This window comes from Arachis duranensis, chromosome 4, assembly GCF_000817695.3.
Source record: "Arachis duranensis cultivar V14167 chromosome 4, aradu.V14167.gnm2.J7QH, whole genome shotgun sequence".
NCBI classification, from domain to species: Eukaryota; Viridiplantae; Streptophyta; class Magnoliopsida; order Fabales; family Fabaceae; genus Arachis; species Arachis duranensis.
In genome coordinates this window covers 99,892,657-99,908,021 of record NC_029775.3, presented here as the reverse complement: position 1 = coordinate 99,908,021, position 15,365 = coordinate 99,892,657, and the positions used below count along the sequence as shown (strand labels likewise).

Here is a 15,365-nt window from a genome sequence, read left to right as displayed (position 1 = left end):
GTTACTGGAGGTGCTTCTTCTTCAAGTGGTAAAGCGATTTCAATGTCATTTATAGGTACAGGGATGGGGGTTGCTGAAGCTGCTGCTGGTCTTTGAAGTGTTGTTGTTCTGATTGAAAACACAGGTTCAGGTCTAATTCTGCTATGCTGCTGCTATTGTGTGAGGATTTTTGAATTGTTTGGTCTTTGTTGCTGCTGCTGCTGAACAGTAGTTTCAGGAGTGCTTCTTAGTTGTTGTTGCTGCTGTCTTGGGCTGATTAGCTGTTGTAATTGCTGCTTTGTAGTTTCAGGAGTGTTTCTTAATTGTTGTTGCTGCTGTCTTGGGCTAATTAGCTGTTGTAATTACTGCTGGTGCACACTAGTATTACTCACTTGTTGCTGTCTCAGATTGATTAATTGTTGCTGCTGTGTTGGACTGATTAATTGTTGTAATTGTTGTTGTTGTGCACTAGTGTTAGTCATTTGCTGTTGTCTTGGATTGATTAATTTTTGCTGCTGTCTTGGGCTTATTAGTTGTTGTAATTGTTGTTGCTGCTGCTGCCTTGGGCTTATTAGTTGTTGTAATTGTTGCTGCTGATTTGTAGTAATGAATTGTTGCTGCAGCTGCTGCTGTCTTGAACTGCTCGGAGTCATTGATTGCTGCTGTCTTGGGCTAATTGTTGCCAATTGTTCCTGCTGTTGCTGACTTGGAGTGATGAATTGTTGCTGCTGCTGCCTTGGGCTTATTAGTTGTTGTAATTGTTGCTGCTGATTTGGAGTGATGAATTGTTGCTGCTGATTTGTAGTAATGAATTGTTGCTGAAGCTGCTGCTGTCTTGAACTGCTTGGAGTCATTGATTGCTGCTGTCTTGGGCTAATTGTTGCCAATTGTTCCTGCTGCTGACTTGGAGTGATGAATTGTTGCTGCTGCTGCCTTGGGCTTATTAGTTGTTGTAATTGTTGCTGCTGCTGCCTTGGGCTTATTAGTTGTTGTAATTGTTGCTGCTGTTGCTGTCTTGGGCTAATTGTTGTCAATTGTTGCTGCTGTGTTGGACTGATTAATTGTTGCTGTGTACCAATATTGCTCAACTGTTGCTGCATTGTTGAGCTTGCCAATTGTTGTTGTTGGTGTTTTTGTCTATTATTTCCTGAATTGTGCAACTGCTACTGCTGTTCTTGCTGTCTTATGATGTCAGATATGCTTCCTAACTGCTGTTGATGAAGCTGCGGTTTATCAGTGTTGATTAAGGGAATTCTTGGACATATTGGAGCTGCTGGACTTGACACATAACTGCTTAGTTGCTGCTGCCTGTTTTCACTTGTTTGTGATGCTTGTGATCTCATGGTTGTATTGTGCTGTTGCTGGTGGACTTTTCCTACTGATTGCTGTGAGTGTGGATTGATTTGCTGCTGCTGTTCACTATTGTCAATGTTAACTCGAGGAATTCTAGGCATCATTGAGATTTCTGGTGTTGAGCTTGGATCATCTAGCCTCTCATCCTGCTTAGCTGCTTCTTCAAAAGGAAATCTGTCCTCAAAGAAGATTACATTTGGAGTTGTAATGATCTTTCCTTGTTGAGTGAGACACTTGTACCCTTTTTGAGTTGTCCCATACCCAACAAATGTGCATGGTGATGACCTGAAATCCAACTTGTGCTTGTTGAAGGGTCTTTGGTGAGGAAAGCATAGACACCCAAAAACCCTTAGATTCTCATAGGAAGGTCTCTTTCCAAATAGCTTTTCTGTAGGTGATTGTCCCTGTAAAACTGGTGTAGGCAGCACATTGATTAACTTGGTTGCTGTTGTAAACGCTTCCCCCCAAAATTTTGTAGGCATTGAAGCTCCAGCCAGTAATGTTAGCCCCATTTCAACCACATGCCTGTGTTTTCTTTCTGCTGAGCCGTTTTGCTGGTGAACATGTGGACAAGAGAACCTGTGGCAAACTCCTCTTTCCTGTAATATCTTTGACAAACTAACATATTCAGCCGCATTGTCACTTTGAATCATCTTTAATTTTGTATTTAGTTGCAATTCAATCATTTGGTGAAAGTGATTAAAGATTGATTTAAGTTGAGCTTTAGACTTAAGAAGGTATATCCAAGTAAACTTTGAAAAGGCATCAATGAAGTTCACAAAATACCAGTTTCCATTATTGTCAGATATGGGTGCTGGCCCCCAAATATCAGTATATACAAGTTCTAATGGTTTTGTGTATATTGTTTGTGAAACAGGAAAAGGTAATTGATGCGATTTGCCAATACAACAAGCTGGACATTCTAGTTTATCAATTTTAAAAGAAAGATTACAAGCACTAAGGACTTTTGACATGACACTTCTGCTTGGGTGTCCCAATCTTGCATGCCAAAGAAGAAGGTTATTCAAGCTTTTTAGAGAAGAAACATAGGCTGCTGGTGTGTGTGCAGTGGTAAACTTGATAAACTTATACAATCCTCTATCAACACTCCCTTGAAGGACAATTTCCTTGTTTTCCTGAGATTTAATGCAACATTTATCAGCATGGAATTCAAAGAATACTTTGTTATCACAGCAGAATTTATGCACACTCATCAAGTTCTTAGTGATTTCAGGTACATGTAACAATTTTCTCATCAAGAACAACTTAGAGCTTAAAGCAGACTTAAAACACGAATTACCAACAAAATTGATTTGCAAACCTGTACCGTTGCCTATCACAACTTGCTCATCTCCTCCGTACTCCTCCTTTTCCATTAGATTCTGTTCATCATGTGTCATGTGATGCGTAGCACCTGAATCAGGGTACCAATTTGGGTCTTGAATGGTTGCTGGAGTTGCCAGCACATTGCTGTAATTGGCTGCGGGTTGGAAAATCTGATTGTTGTATCCTCCTTCATTGTAGCCTGCATCATATTGATCTTCACTGTACCTATACCAACACGTCTTTGCTGTGTGGCCTATTTTGTCACACACTTGACACTGTGGTTTGTCAAATTGACTATAGCCTCTTTCTTGATTGTAGCCTCTTGAATCCCCATAGTTTCTTGAGTCACCGTAATTTCCTCTTCCATACTGGCCCCTTCCATAACCAGAAGCGGATTGTCCCTGTGCTGTTCTGCCTCCATTGTATTGTTCCTGCATCACTCTGCCACCTGCATATGAGCCTCTGCCTCCTCTGTACGGTCTGCCACCTCTGCCTCGAAAACCACCTCTAAATCCACCTCTTGACTGCTGATTTTGCCTTGGTTGAATGTGCTGAGCTAAATTGGCTTGAACAAAAGCTTCTGGTCTTCGAAATCTTGCTAACATGCTTTCATGTGCTAAAAGTAAGGCTTCTAATTCTCCTACTGTTATTCCTTGATATCTTGTTGTGGTTAGGACAGAGGTTATAAGCGATGAGTATTCTTCGGTTAAACCATTCAAGATCGCATTCACATGGTCACTTTCTTTTATAGGTTCTCCTACGGAAGCTAAAGCATCTATGGTTCCTTTTATAGACAACACATAATCAGTAACAGAAGCACCAATCTTAATAGTACTTAGCTGGTTCTTAAGCTGCATTACTTTTGCCTTGATCTGAGAGGAGAAGTGATCTTCCAGTCTCTTCCAAACCTGACATGTATAGGTGCATCCAACCATCCTTGTTGTGAACGGTTTGCTCATTGAAGCTAACAACCATGACTTGAGGAGTGCATCTTGTCTCTTCCATTTCTGGAACTCGGGGTTCACTGTACTAGATCCACCGTTCTCTGACACTAGGAACTGCAAAGGGATTTCTTCTCCTGTAATATGATTCAACATGTCATTTCCTTCAATTGTTGATTCTACTTGATCTTTCCATTGAAGATAGTTGTCCTCGTCCAACTTCATAGAGATTGGTGTTGCTGTAAAACCTTGAGTCATTGTGGCTGAAATTCAATTGAATCAGATCTTGCACTTTCTTGCGGAAGTAGTGGTACCGTGGGCTCTGATATCATGAAAGGTATCAAGAACCTTGGTTGAAGGTTGAAGAATTAAAGAAGAAGAAGGAGATTAGAGAGAAGAGAGTGAAGAACGTAAATGTGTAATTGTGTATTTTGTAAAAGCTGTTACTGTAGCAATAAGAGTTGCTACTTATAGTTGTAGCTTGAGTGTGAGTTACTGGAAGGTTTCAGCATCAACTAGTTCTAAACAGCAGCTAATGGCTTAAGGCTTAACTAACTATTACAACTAACTAACCAATTGAACCACAGGCCTAACAGTAACAAAGCCCACTAGTTATATTGTAACTAACTCAGCTGAATACAGTTGCTTAAGTTTAAGCTTACCTATCAACTTGTGTTTGTTAAAGGACAAAACTCTAGTATGAACCCGGAAATATGAGAGAAGAGGACAGAATATAATTACTAGTAGAGTTTTGGAATAATGAGAGACGTCATCAAACACTTGCAACATGTCTTGTGGCTTCTTTAGGCACAAATCAAATTTGTCAAACTAAAAACGCGTGGATAATGATAAGAGGATTGAATCAAATTTGCCACCCATATATGTCATAATCAAATCATGCATGCAATTATATTCCATGATTGAAGCAAGCATAGCGAAGTTACGTAGTTACGTTAATTAAGAATTATATTGTTTCGTTTACTTTGAATTGGCAAAGTCAATGACTTAGAATATGCATGCATGGCATGCATTTTGTGTCCGTGGGGGCGTAGCTAACTAGCAAAGTAAGACAATACATAGTTGATCTTTGAGAAGAGTGAATATAGTTTTGGTCCTTAAAAAATTTGTGATGATTTTGATACCCCTTTTTGGGGAATGCTAATAAACTCAGAAAATTAAGTGTATCATTTCTTGAAAATTAACATGCAATTGAAGATAAAAAAAAACAAATAGAAAATTTTACTCCACTAAAATAACACTTCTCTCCCTTCTATTTTATAAATATACATTTCCCTCCCTTCTAACTTTTAAAAAACCTCCTCTTTAATTCATTTTAAATTTTTTGTGTTAACTAATATTAACTTTATCTATTTTTTAAGAAAAAATAAATTATTTTTTTTTTTAAAATTCCCATTAACAAAAATTTTATTTTTTATCATTAAATTTTGCTTACCAAAATACTCTTTAATAAATTATTTTTTTATTGATTAAATTGTATTTTTACTAAAATATTTTTAAAAAAATTAATAATTAAATTATTTTTTTCTAATAAGATACTTAGCCTTTACTAATTTTTTAATTATTAAATTTTGATTTTTGTTAATAATTATTAATAAATTTTAATTATTTTTTAATAATTCAATTTAATCAATAAAAGAATACTTTATTAAAGGATTTTATATTTAATATTAAAATAATATATATTGATATCAAAAAATTAATAATAAAATATAAAAATAATTGTTAACACAAATTTTGGTAAAATTATAATTTAATAATTAAAAAATTATTGAAGAGTATTTTAAAAAATATATATAATTATTAATTTTTTTGAAAATACAATTTAATCAATAAAAGAATAATTTATTAAAGGATGTTTCAGTAAACAAAATTTAATGATAAAAAATAAAATTTTTGTTAATGGATATTTCTTAAAAAATAATTTATTTTTTCTTAAAAAATGAATAAAGTTAACATTCGTTAAAACAAAAAGTTTAAGATGGATTAAAGAGGAGATTTTTTAAAAATTAGAAGGGAGGGAAATGTACATTTATAAAATAGAGAAGAAGGGAGTGTCATTTTAGCATCTTGAAGGGGAGAAGAGCGGAATTTTCTCAAAAACAAAACATCTTACCTTCTAAATTTTAATTACTAAGCTTTAAACCTTAAACATTAAATCTAAATTATTGATATAAATGAAAATATAATAAATAAAAAATTATAATTTATTTAATTAACAAAAAATACAATACTTTTTTTAGTAAATAGCGTTTTGATGATCTCCTATTTCTTGCTAAAATCGTTCATAATGTTTTCATTGGCTGAAAATTGTGCAAATCAAGGTAAATATAATAAATCAAGTGAATTTTTTAATAAAGGATCCATTTCCTTAGTTTTATTCTTGAGTTCTCCTTTAATATATAGTGTGGTGACAAGTGTTTGTTTAGATTTGGTTTCGTAATTTTTTTTTTTAGAAAAATGACACCTCATTTTATGTTTGTTAAACTAAATAAATCTGTGCTTATTTTGTCATTTTTAAAAAATAAATATATTTCTAGAAGTATTTAAAAAAGAATTTTTTAAAGTTAGCTTCTACTTATCAAAATAAAAAAATCTAATATAATTTTATATATTAATAAATATCTAAATATACTCTTTTGTGTATATTTATTGTAGTCTTTTTAAAGTGTAAATGATATTTTACTAAACAAAATTGTTGCTATTTGTGTTAATTAAAAGTTATTCTTAATTTGATTTACTAAATATACATGTTAAAATTTTAAAAATATTTTTTTTAAAAATCAATTTTGATAACTATTTTCAAAAAGTAAAAGTTTTATAAAATGAAGAAGCCTAAGTTTAATTGTTGAATTTATGTTAGAAGTTTAATATTAATTGAGGAAATAACTAGAATAGTATTTATGTATGTTTGACATTTTTTTTTTGGATAAACTGATTTTTTTAGATTTAATAGTTTAAACATATATTCATTATAAATTAAAACAGTATCAAATTGCCTACCCTACCCTCTAAAGTATAAATTAAACTTCACATTTTAGGTATCCAATCTTCATAACAATATTAATCTTTATATCTGTTTATCAACCTTCACCTCTTGAAATACTCCCAATATAGATTCTGCTATTTTGTCTCTACTATTATGCTTCTTTTAGTTGCCTTTTCTTTCTTATTTTTATTCTTTTAAAAAAGGAAAAATTATGTTTAACTACTCTTGTACGATCTTATTTGCTTGAAAAAAATTTAATAAGAATTAAAGATGTAATTATTTATATGTCTTGGTTTTTATCAACTTAAATTTTTTAGAAAAATAGTATCATAATATATATAATAGTAGAGTTCTTATGATTTTAAAGTCTAAAGAATGTAGGGTATATAGACCAAAATTAATTAACTAAGTTGAAACATCATTAATCAATATACTTGAAACTGAAATTTGCATTACAATTGATGAGGAAACAATTTGCTTCTACAATGTAACTGAAATACATCTAGAAATACATTAAAATTCCCTAAACTTTAATTTATACCCAACATTAAAAATAAAATCCACAGATCTTTTTTTTTCTTAGTTAGTCTTCCTGCAATTGGTTCTAATTTGACCACTAGTCCCAGTGAGTGGACTAAGATTTCCCATCTTAATCATTGCGTTGCCAAAGTCAATGTTGAAAGTTGCAGGATTGTTGCTATAAGCAGTGACTTGGGAATCAGTGGATACACCATTGAAGAGTTGTTGATCAGAATGCAAGAGACCCTTCTTGTTTCTCAAGTTGGTATAGTAAGCATTATCAAATTTGTTGGGTGTTGTTACATCAAATGGTGACAAATTGGTATCTCCTCCTACGCTAGGACAATTTGCTTGCAATGATTTTGCATATGTTGGATCTATGTTGCTCTCATTGTATATCCTTGTTCTGAAGGCTGTGCACTGTGCTTGCCCAATTGTATGCGCTCCTGAAATATTTTTAGAATTGTTAGACATATAATTATTCATATATTCTCTTTCTTCTATCAAGTTAAGTTTTTGAAAAAAAAATAATTTTATAATATGATATCAGAATTTTTATGTTAAAAGGTTTAGAATTCAATTCTTGTTATCCCAAAAAATAGCATAAGATAAATAAATATTAAAAATACAGTTTATGAAAAAAATTTAGATAAACTTAAAAGAGACTATTGCATGAGGAGACGTGTTAAAAATATAATCATTTATATTTTCTCTTATCAACCTAAGTGATATAAAAAAATAATTTGGTGACAAAGATAAAAAATAAAAATAATGCTCATATGTTTGAACTACATGGTAAAACTAATAATTTTATTCAGGCTAAATTTTAAAAATAGAGTGAATTCCAAATTTGAAAAAGAATCTACCTAATATAATTTTCTCGAGTTAATTTAGTTTTATGAATTTATTTATTTTCTAAAGTCAGGAGTAGGATTTGAATCTGTGACCTCTAAATGAGTAGGAGAAGACTATATTATTTAAGTTATAGCTCATTAGCATGGAATATTATTTATTATTGTGAAGTGACAGGTCAATTATTATATAATACCTGATAGAGTAACGAGTTCTTTTGTTGTGAAACCTTTGTTGGAGAAAGCAGAGATAAGGCCACTAAGATTAAAAAATGGAGCCGGCAAATCTGAGTTAGCAGAGCTTAAACTTGCAGTGGTTGAGTCTCTTCTTCCCAATAACACATTCCAACTTGCTCCTCCTAGCTGATACATTATTTTAACAAATTTATTAGTTTATAATCAAGTAGTCTAATAATTACAAGTGATCAATGTATTTTTTATATTTGAGTCCTACTAAGTTAAAATTGTTAGACCCTCACATTCCACAGTATTACATCTTTAAATCAAATTATTAAATCTACTTATGTGTTATATATACTCACAGCAACAACAGAATCTCTAGCAGCAACAGCAAGAATATCAGCACAAGAAACAACACCAGGGCACAAGCTCTCTACTTGAGACTTTATGGTGTCAATCACTTCAAAACCTCTTATTGAATTTGCATTTGGACCTGCTGTCTTTTCTCCTGTGAAATTTGATGTATCATCTAATAGTACTGATGCATCACATCCCTAAAATTATAACAAACAAAATCATAATTGTTAACATTATTGTAAAATTATTTCCTAATTGATAAATGGAATAAGGATCTGAATTTTAGCATTAGTATGACTTATTACTAGATTCGTATTTAGAGAGACAATAATTAAGGTTAAATTATTTAATTTTATATATTTTTTAATTTAAAATTATTTAAAATAATTTTTTATTGTCTTTATATAATGTGGATCCCACTTAATTGAATTTACGTCCACTTGATATATGATTGTATAGAATGAATCACAAAGTAACATTTAAAAAAAAATAGAACTAAGAGAAAGTGAAAGTAGACTTGCTTGAACAAAGCAATCATGGAAATGAAGGCGAAGAAGGGAGGCTCCCATGCGAGCTTCTTTGGCCACAGCAGAGTTCACTGCTGACTTAATTGTTGAAAGTGCATTGGGACATTTTGTGGCATAAAAATTAGATGACAATTGAGCTGACCCTAATCCTATAAGACACATGAATATTAAGAAATCAACTTTGCTAATTGGAAGTGCCATGCTGGCAATGAGGGAAATTATCCAAAACTAAGAGAGAAATTGAAAGAATGTGCTATGAATACTGGGAATTATGTCACGTATTTATATACGAGTTTCTTTTGGATTTTTCCTTGTAATATAAATATATTATATATGTATATAGATATGCAGCCATAATTAAGAAACCAAATTTGACTTAATACTTTTATTATTATTGTTATTTTGACAGATGTTATTATTAGAGTAATTATTTAAATTAATCTCTAAAAATTTTAAAATTGAATATTTTAATCTTCTAAATTTTAAAATACACAAAACAGTTCTCGAAGTTTATATTTGTTAGACAATACAGTCCTTCGTCAATTTTTATCATTAGCCAATAACGTTGATCGTTGACGTAGAACGTTAACTCGCACACGTGAACAAGGTGAACAATTCAGTCCTTGGGTTCATTCACAAAAATGACGCCATTTTTAAACATGAATCTCATTTTCCTTTAAGCTTGTTGCTCTGGAGAATAAAACCCTAGTTCATTCCCAAAGGTTACCCTAGTTCCAATGGCGAACAGTGGACAAAGCTCAACCTTTTCTAGTTGCCGCAGAGGGAGGGTCAGCCATGCTATCGCCAAAAACAAGGGGTTAAGCATTGGACAACACCCAAAAAAAAAAAAAACAATAGTTACCATCTCTCTTGTTGGGATTTTGGGTAGATTTTTTGAAAAGAAACTCTAAAATGTGCAATTCTATAAATTTTATTTTCTCTTATGATGCAATATTCAACTCAACAGCATATTTGTTTGTAAAGCACGCGAACATAATAAAAAATATAGCTTATAGTTTTTTTGTAAAACATACTGTTTTTTTATAATGTATGTTCTATATTAGATATTTATTTTTTTACTTTCAATTCAACAAGTATGCCTTTAAAGCTCATCCCAAATACACATGTCACAAAAACATATCCAAATTTCTTCTCGTACATTGATTCCCATTCATGAAATTCCTACAAATTTGAATGCTAATGTAACAAATATTATTGCAGCAAATTTGTTAGCATATATCAACCTAAAATATATATGATTCAAATATAGTTTAACACAAATTTTTAAGAGTATGCCTAAGGAATAAACCTGTATGGTAGGTTCGTTCGCAATTTTCAAGTATTGGTTGAAATAAGAGTGTCTGATATAGCCTTCAACCAACACCTAATATTCACTTTATGAAACTATATGTCTTTAGCAACTGAAATTGCATGTTCCAATTAACAGAATGAAGAGGCCATAGTTATTTTTTTTAGTGAATGTTGTTCTTGCATAGCATGTTAAAAGGTCTTTCGTTTTTATTTGCCCTGTTAGACCGTCATTTTATGTTCACTAATATTTATTAGTTATAATAATACTATAATTGATAATAATTATTAGAGATCATGATTATCATAACAACGACATTAAGAACAATAACGAAATTAATATTTCATTGTAAACTAACTTTTTCTAAAAAAAATGTTGAAAGAAATAGAAAACTGCTTTTATTCATTAAAACCAACAAATCAGTAAAAACTTAATTGAAATATGAAAATACAAATCGTAATATAACCAACAAATTACATACATCATTAAAATTATTAAATTTATTAATTACACAAAGATCTTTTTTAAATTACGTTGACTTTTTTCTATTTCTATTATGCAACCTCATCAATATTTTCAGATGCATTATCTGTGGAGTCTTCTATATCATCATTCCTTATCAATTATAAATCTCCAATGTCACCTGTCACTGACATGTTCAATCCTGATTGTGAAAAAAAAATCAACTTTAACTTCTTCATTCTCTTCTCTCATGTCATACAAGTTTTATGGTTTCACATGAACCACTACACTCTATTCTTTATCTACTTCATCATCTACATAGTATATGAGATGAGCTTCTGATGTCAATATGTATGGTTCATGGTCTTCTCGATCACTAGTGTATATCAGATGAGAGAAATTAACGCTGGTAAGGACCAAATGATCTTGTTTGATGTCTCTGTTGGTAGTTGTATCAGTCTGTATACATTTGAACAATATCACTGTGAAATGACAACTATAATTCAATTCAATTATGTCCAATTTTTTTTCGTAATATGGAACACTGTTAACAGCCACTCTATTGTCACGCATGTTTGCATAACTTCTTGTATTAGAAGAGACATAAACTCCACTATTTTGGATTTTTAGCCTGTCTTCCTTTGCGATAGCTCTAAACTTGTACCCATTAACATTGTACTCCCCAAAATGTCTTGCCTGAAACAGGAGACCACATACAAGCAACTTTATTTCGTTCGAATATTGCATACTTTCCATTGGAACCTAGCACCATGCAACATTAATCCTTAATATGAAAATTGGTTTTCATAAAGTACATATTCTAGGCTAAGAAGACAATGACCATAATAATATTATATCAACCTCATGATTGAACCACCGACCAAATTCCACATGCACAATACTGTCTATTTAGATTGCGACATTGTTTGAGTCCGTAATCTTCACTTTGTTTTTTTCCTAAATGTACTTTATGAGATAACAAGAAATTAGTCCAACTAGTCAACGGGTGAAAAGAGTTATATTTGGGTTTGAAAAATAAATGTGTATACTTACTCAAGAAATAAAACCACGACCTCGCAGTTGTCTAGCACATGACTTGTGCTTGATGTTTTTTATTGGAGTGAGTACAAATGTGAAACAGCCCTAATGCCTTTTCAATTTTTAAGAATATAACTTTCTTTAAACTATTTCTAACATCAATAGGTTGGTTATCAACTCGCCCTGATCGGTTGATCCTAGTCTCAATATTATCTAGATATCTAGAATAGAAAGTCAGAATTTTCTCAAATAAATAGCCCTTTGCAATTGAGCCTTTTGCTAGTGCTGTAACACCCTACCACACAAAACTTTAAGTTTAAGTTCGTAAATCAGAGGTAGTGAGGTATTATGACCTTTAAAAGTGAAATGCTTACATAGACTTATATGAAAAGAAGTTTAACTAGGAGCTTTGAGGAAAAAGTTGAACAAAACAAACAGAAAATGCGTCGCACTCGAAATGGTTAAGTGTAAAAGGGATAGATAACAACGTATAATATAAATAATGTACATATATATACATGGAGTTCCAAAAAGATACAAGTAGCAAGCTCTTAACTCGACCCGCGAAGCAAAGGCTGGCCATAGTATAATTATATATACATATAGACCCAAAATATTTCCAAAAGATAAAATAAAATTCTATTTCTCCATGTCAACCTCTAGAAGGGTCAAAATAAAAATATACACAAAGTGATGAACCTATATACATATATACATATACAAGATACAAAACACAAAGCCCAAAAGTAGATCTTCGCTTCAGCAGAGCCTTCAGCATGTTCAGCAAGGTGCCTCGCATCCTGCATCTGAAAAATAACAATATATGTATGGAATGAGAACCGGGGGTTCTCAGTATAGAAAAGGTGCCTGCATAGATAATAAATAATGTTCTGAAAATCCAGAGGCATTCCAAAACTCCAACAACCCAAAATCGTATCCTAAAGTTTTCACTAAACCAGAGTGACTATATTTAAGGGATCTAATATAATTTAACTCTTTATTTCCTTTCTCAGCAATAATCCTCCAAACTCTAGGTGAAATAACCCTCAACGCCTCCTCCACTCACCAGAGGGATCTCTCATAAACAAACACAGGAAAAACAAACAAGAAAATCACAAGTATAGATAGCAGTTGTAACAGATAGATCAGATAGCAGTTAATTACAGTTAAGCAACTAGGTAAGCCAAATCAAATGCAAACAAAAACAAAGCATACAAATGCATATGATGTATGCCTACCCTATAGCTGATGAGTCTCATCTGTCAGTTATATAGCCAAATCTGATATGTCCGATAGCGAATCCTGGACAGAACACCACAACATGGAGCAAGTGGGACCAAACTGCAACCCTTGCATCTTATCCACATAACTACGGAGCAAGGGGGACAACCTTAACCTTTATCTCTTACCCAGGAGGTGTTACAATTCTCGATCCGAAGCAAGTGTGACAAAACTCAACCCTTGCATCTTACCCGATGTCTCAAATTCTTTAACCGAAGCAAGTGGACGACGCCACTACATCTCCGATAACATATTGTAAACCCCGAGAAATTACCAAATAATTAGCTAATAAATTAATTATTACTCAAAGAAATTAGGAAGTTAAATTTGATAAGTTAGAAGAGTAAAAATATTTAAAATACAAATTTCGATACTAATTTTAAAGATTTTGGCCCAAAACTGGGCCAATGGGCTGAACCAGTCATATCGGACCCAAATCGGATCCAAGGCCTAATATATAAGAAGCTAACATTCAGCTCCCTTCCCTCAAGTGAAATGGAAACATGCTGAAATGGGTGAAAGGGGAAACACATGAATAAAAACCCTAACTCCCAAATCTTCTATTGATCACATCTTTCAATCCGGAGCTCTAATTGACGAGCTGTTTCCACGTGTTTGTCTTGTCAAACTCTTTAATTATATCTAAACAAAGTGGAATGTACCTGTGAATTTCGTGCCCAGTTCCCTGTTTCCCTCTTTTCCATGAATTTGGTTTGGGTTTTGAGTAATTTTGATAATTTTGATGGTTTAACTGCAATCTAACATTGGATAATTATTGGATTTTACTTCAATCATCAATAGGTAAGATAAAAAAACTCTAAACCCTTATGGTTTGTCCAATTTTGTGTACCTTAGTGCTAATTTAGTGAATTGTATGAACTAGCTTGAGTTTATGTTGAATTGTCAAATTGGAGCACTTGGGACGAAGCTTTGGGGGCTGGGAATCCTATTGGTGAGGACTTGGAGAAGTGAAAGCTTGAGGAACGGAGGAATTTGAGGTGTTCCAGGCCAGGTTTAGGGAGGAATCAGCCAAGGTATGTGTTCATACCCTGGGTCGAGCTGTACGACACGAGCTGATTGAAGACAAGTCGACCGACCTCTTCAGGTCAGTACTATCCGACCTTTTCTCAAAGAGCTCGGCCAAATCACCAGGAGAGCCCAAAAAGGGCCCAAACTGAGAAACACGACCTAAATCCAGGCAGCCCAAGCCTATAGGGATAAAGGCGATTCCCTTGAAGATAAGATGACTTTACTCAAAGATAAGATAAGATAACTATCTTATCTCCAGAAAGATCACTCCACACTATTATAAATACACTAGAGCACCCAGGTATAACTCATACTCTGATTCTACTAAAAACCTGCTTAATACCCTTGCTGACTTAAGCATCGGAGTCCCTTGCAAGTACCACCACCCTCTGGTAACGAAGGATCAGCACGACCCTCCAAAGTCCAACAAGTCAGACACGGTAGCTCCGGCCACCACCATCACGTCGGACACACAGCGCTGACTAGTACCGAAGACCTCATTCGAGATCGACCTACAGTTTCAGGTAACCCTCGGAACATTGGCGCCGTTGCCGGGGACCTAGAAGTCATCCCACCATCATGGCGGACAACCTGAACAACGACCACAACTCTGATGTGGAGAACGAAACACCACATAAGAATGTGGAGGTTACAATAGATGACACTTCTCAACCTAACAAAGACAAGAACTCTCCAAGCATGGGATCCATGGAAGCACTTCAGGATCGCCTAAAACAACTCAAAAAAGAGGTCGAATATCAGCGTGAAGCCGAGAAAGACCTACGGAGGGAAGTTAGGCGACGCTGTGAATTAGAAGACAAGTCCAAAAGCTTGAAGCTGATCTCAAAACTAGAATTACTCGATCCAATCACGAGGATAATTCCCGCAAGGACCAAGACCCATTCACCAAAGAGATCATGAAGGCCAAAATCCTAAAAAACTTCAAACCTCCCAATATGACTTTGTATGATGGCACATCAGATCCCAGTCATCATCTCAGCAACTTCCGAAGCAGAATGTATCTCACTGATGCCTCAGACGCAACTTGGTGCAAAGCTTTCCCGACCACCCTAACGAAGGCAGCAATTAAATGGTTCGACAATCTGCCCCCCAGGGCCATCTCAAGCTTTGACGACTTAGCCAAAAAGTTTCTAGCCAGATTCTCTATCCAGAAGGACAAAACTAAACACGCCCCAAGTCTACTAA

The 15,365-nt window shown here is 33.6% G+C and overlaps 1 protein-coding gene across 1 annotated transcript; it reads right to left on the bottom strand.

Moving 5' to 3' along the window:
• Window positions 1-7,003: 7,003 nt before the first annotated feature.
• LOC107485222 (cationic peroxidase 1) lies at window positions 7,004-9,276 on the bottom strand. The gene is made up of 4 exons (XM_016105733.3): window positions 9,035-9,276; window positions 8,519-8,710; window positions 8,174-8,339; window positions 7,004-7,571 (listed from the first exon to the last, which is right to left on the bottom strand). Exons 1-4 carry the CDS (start codon window positions 9,239-9,241, stop codon window positions 7,186-7,188), a joined length of 951 nt encoding a protein of 316 aa, XP_015961219.1. The 5' UTR covers window positions 9,242-9,276; the 3' UTR covers window positions 7,004-7,185.
• Window positions 9,277-15,365: the final 6,089 nt, after the last annotated feature.

Excerpts from the sequence above, each read along its gene's own strand:
- LOC107485222 (XM_016105733.3), bottom strand. The coding sequence starts at position 9,241 with ATGGCACTTCCAATTAGCAAAGTTGATTTCTTAATATTCATGTGTCTT. Across the intron at positions 8,711-9,034 it reads TCCATGATTGCTTTGTTCAA|GGATGTGATGCATCAGTACT; the intron begins GCAAGTCTACTT and ends TTATAATTTTAG. Across the intron at positions 7,572-8,173 it reads AGAACTCGTTACTCTATCAG|GAGCGCATACAATTGGGCAA; the intron begins GTATTATATAAT and ends AAAATATTTCAG.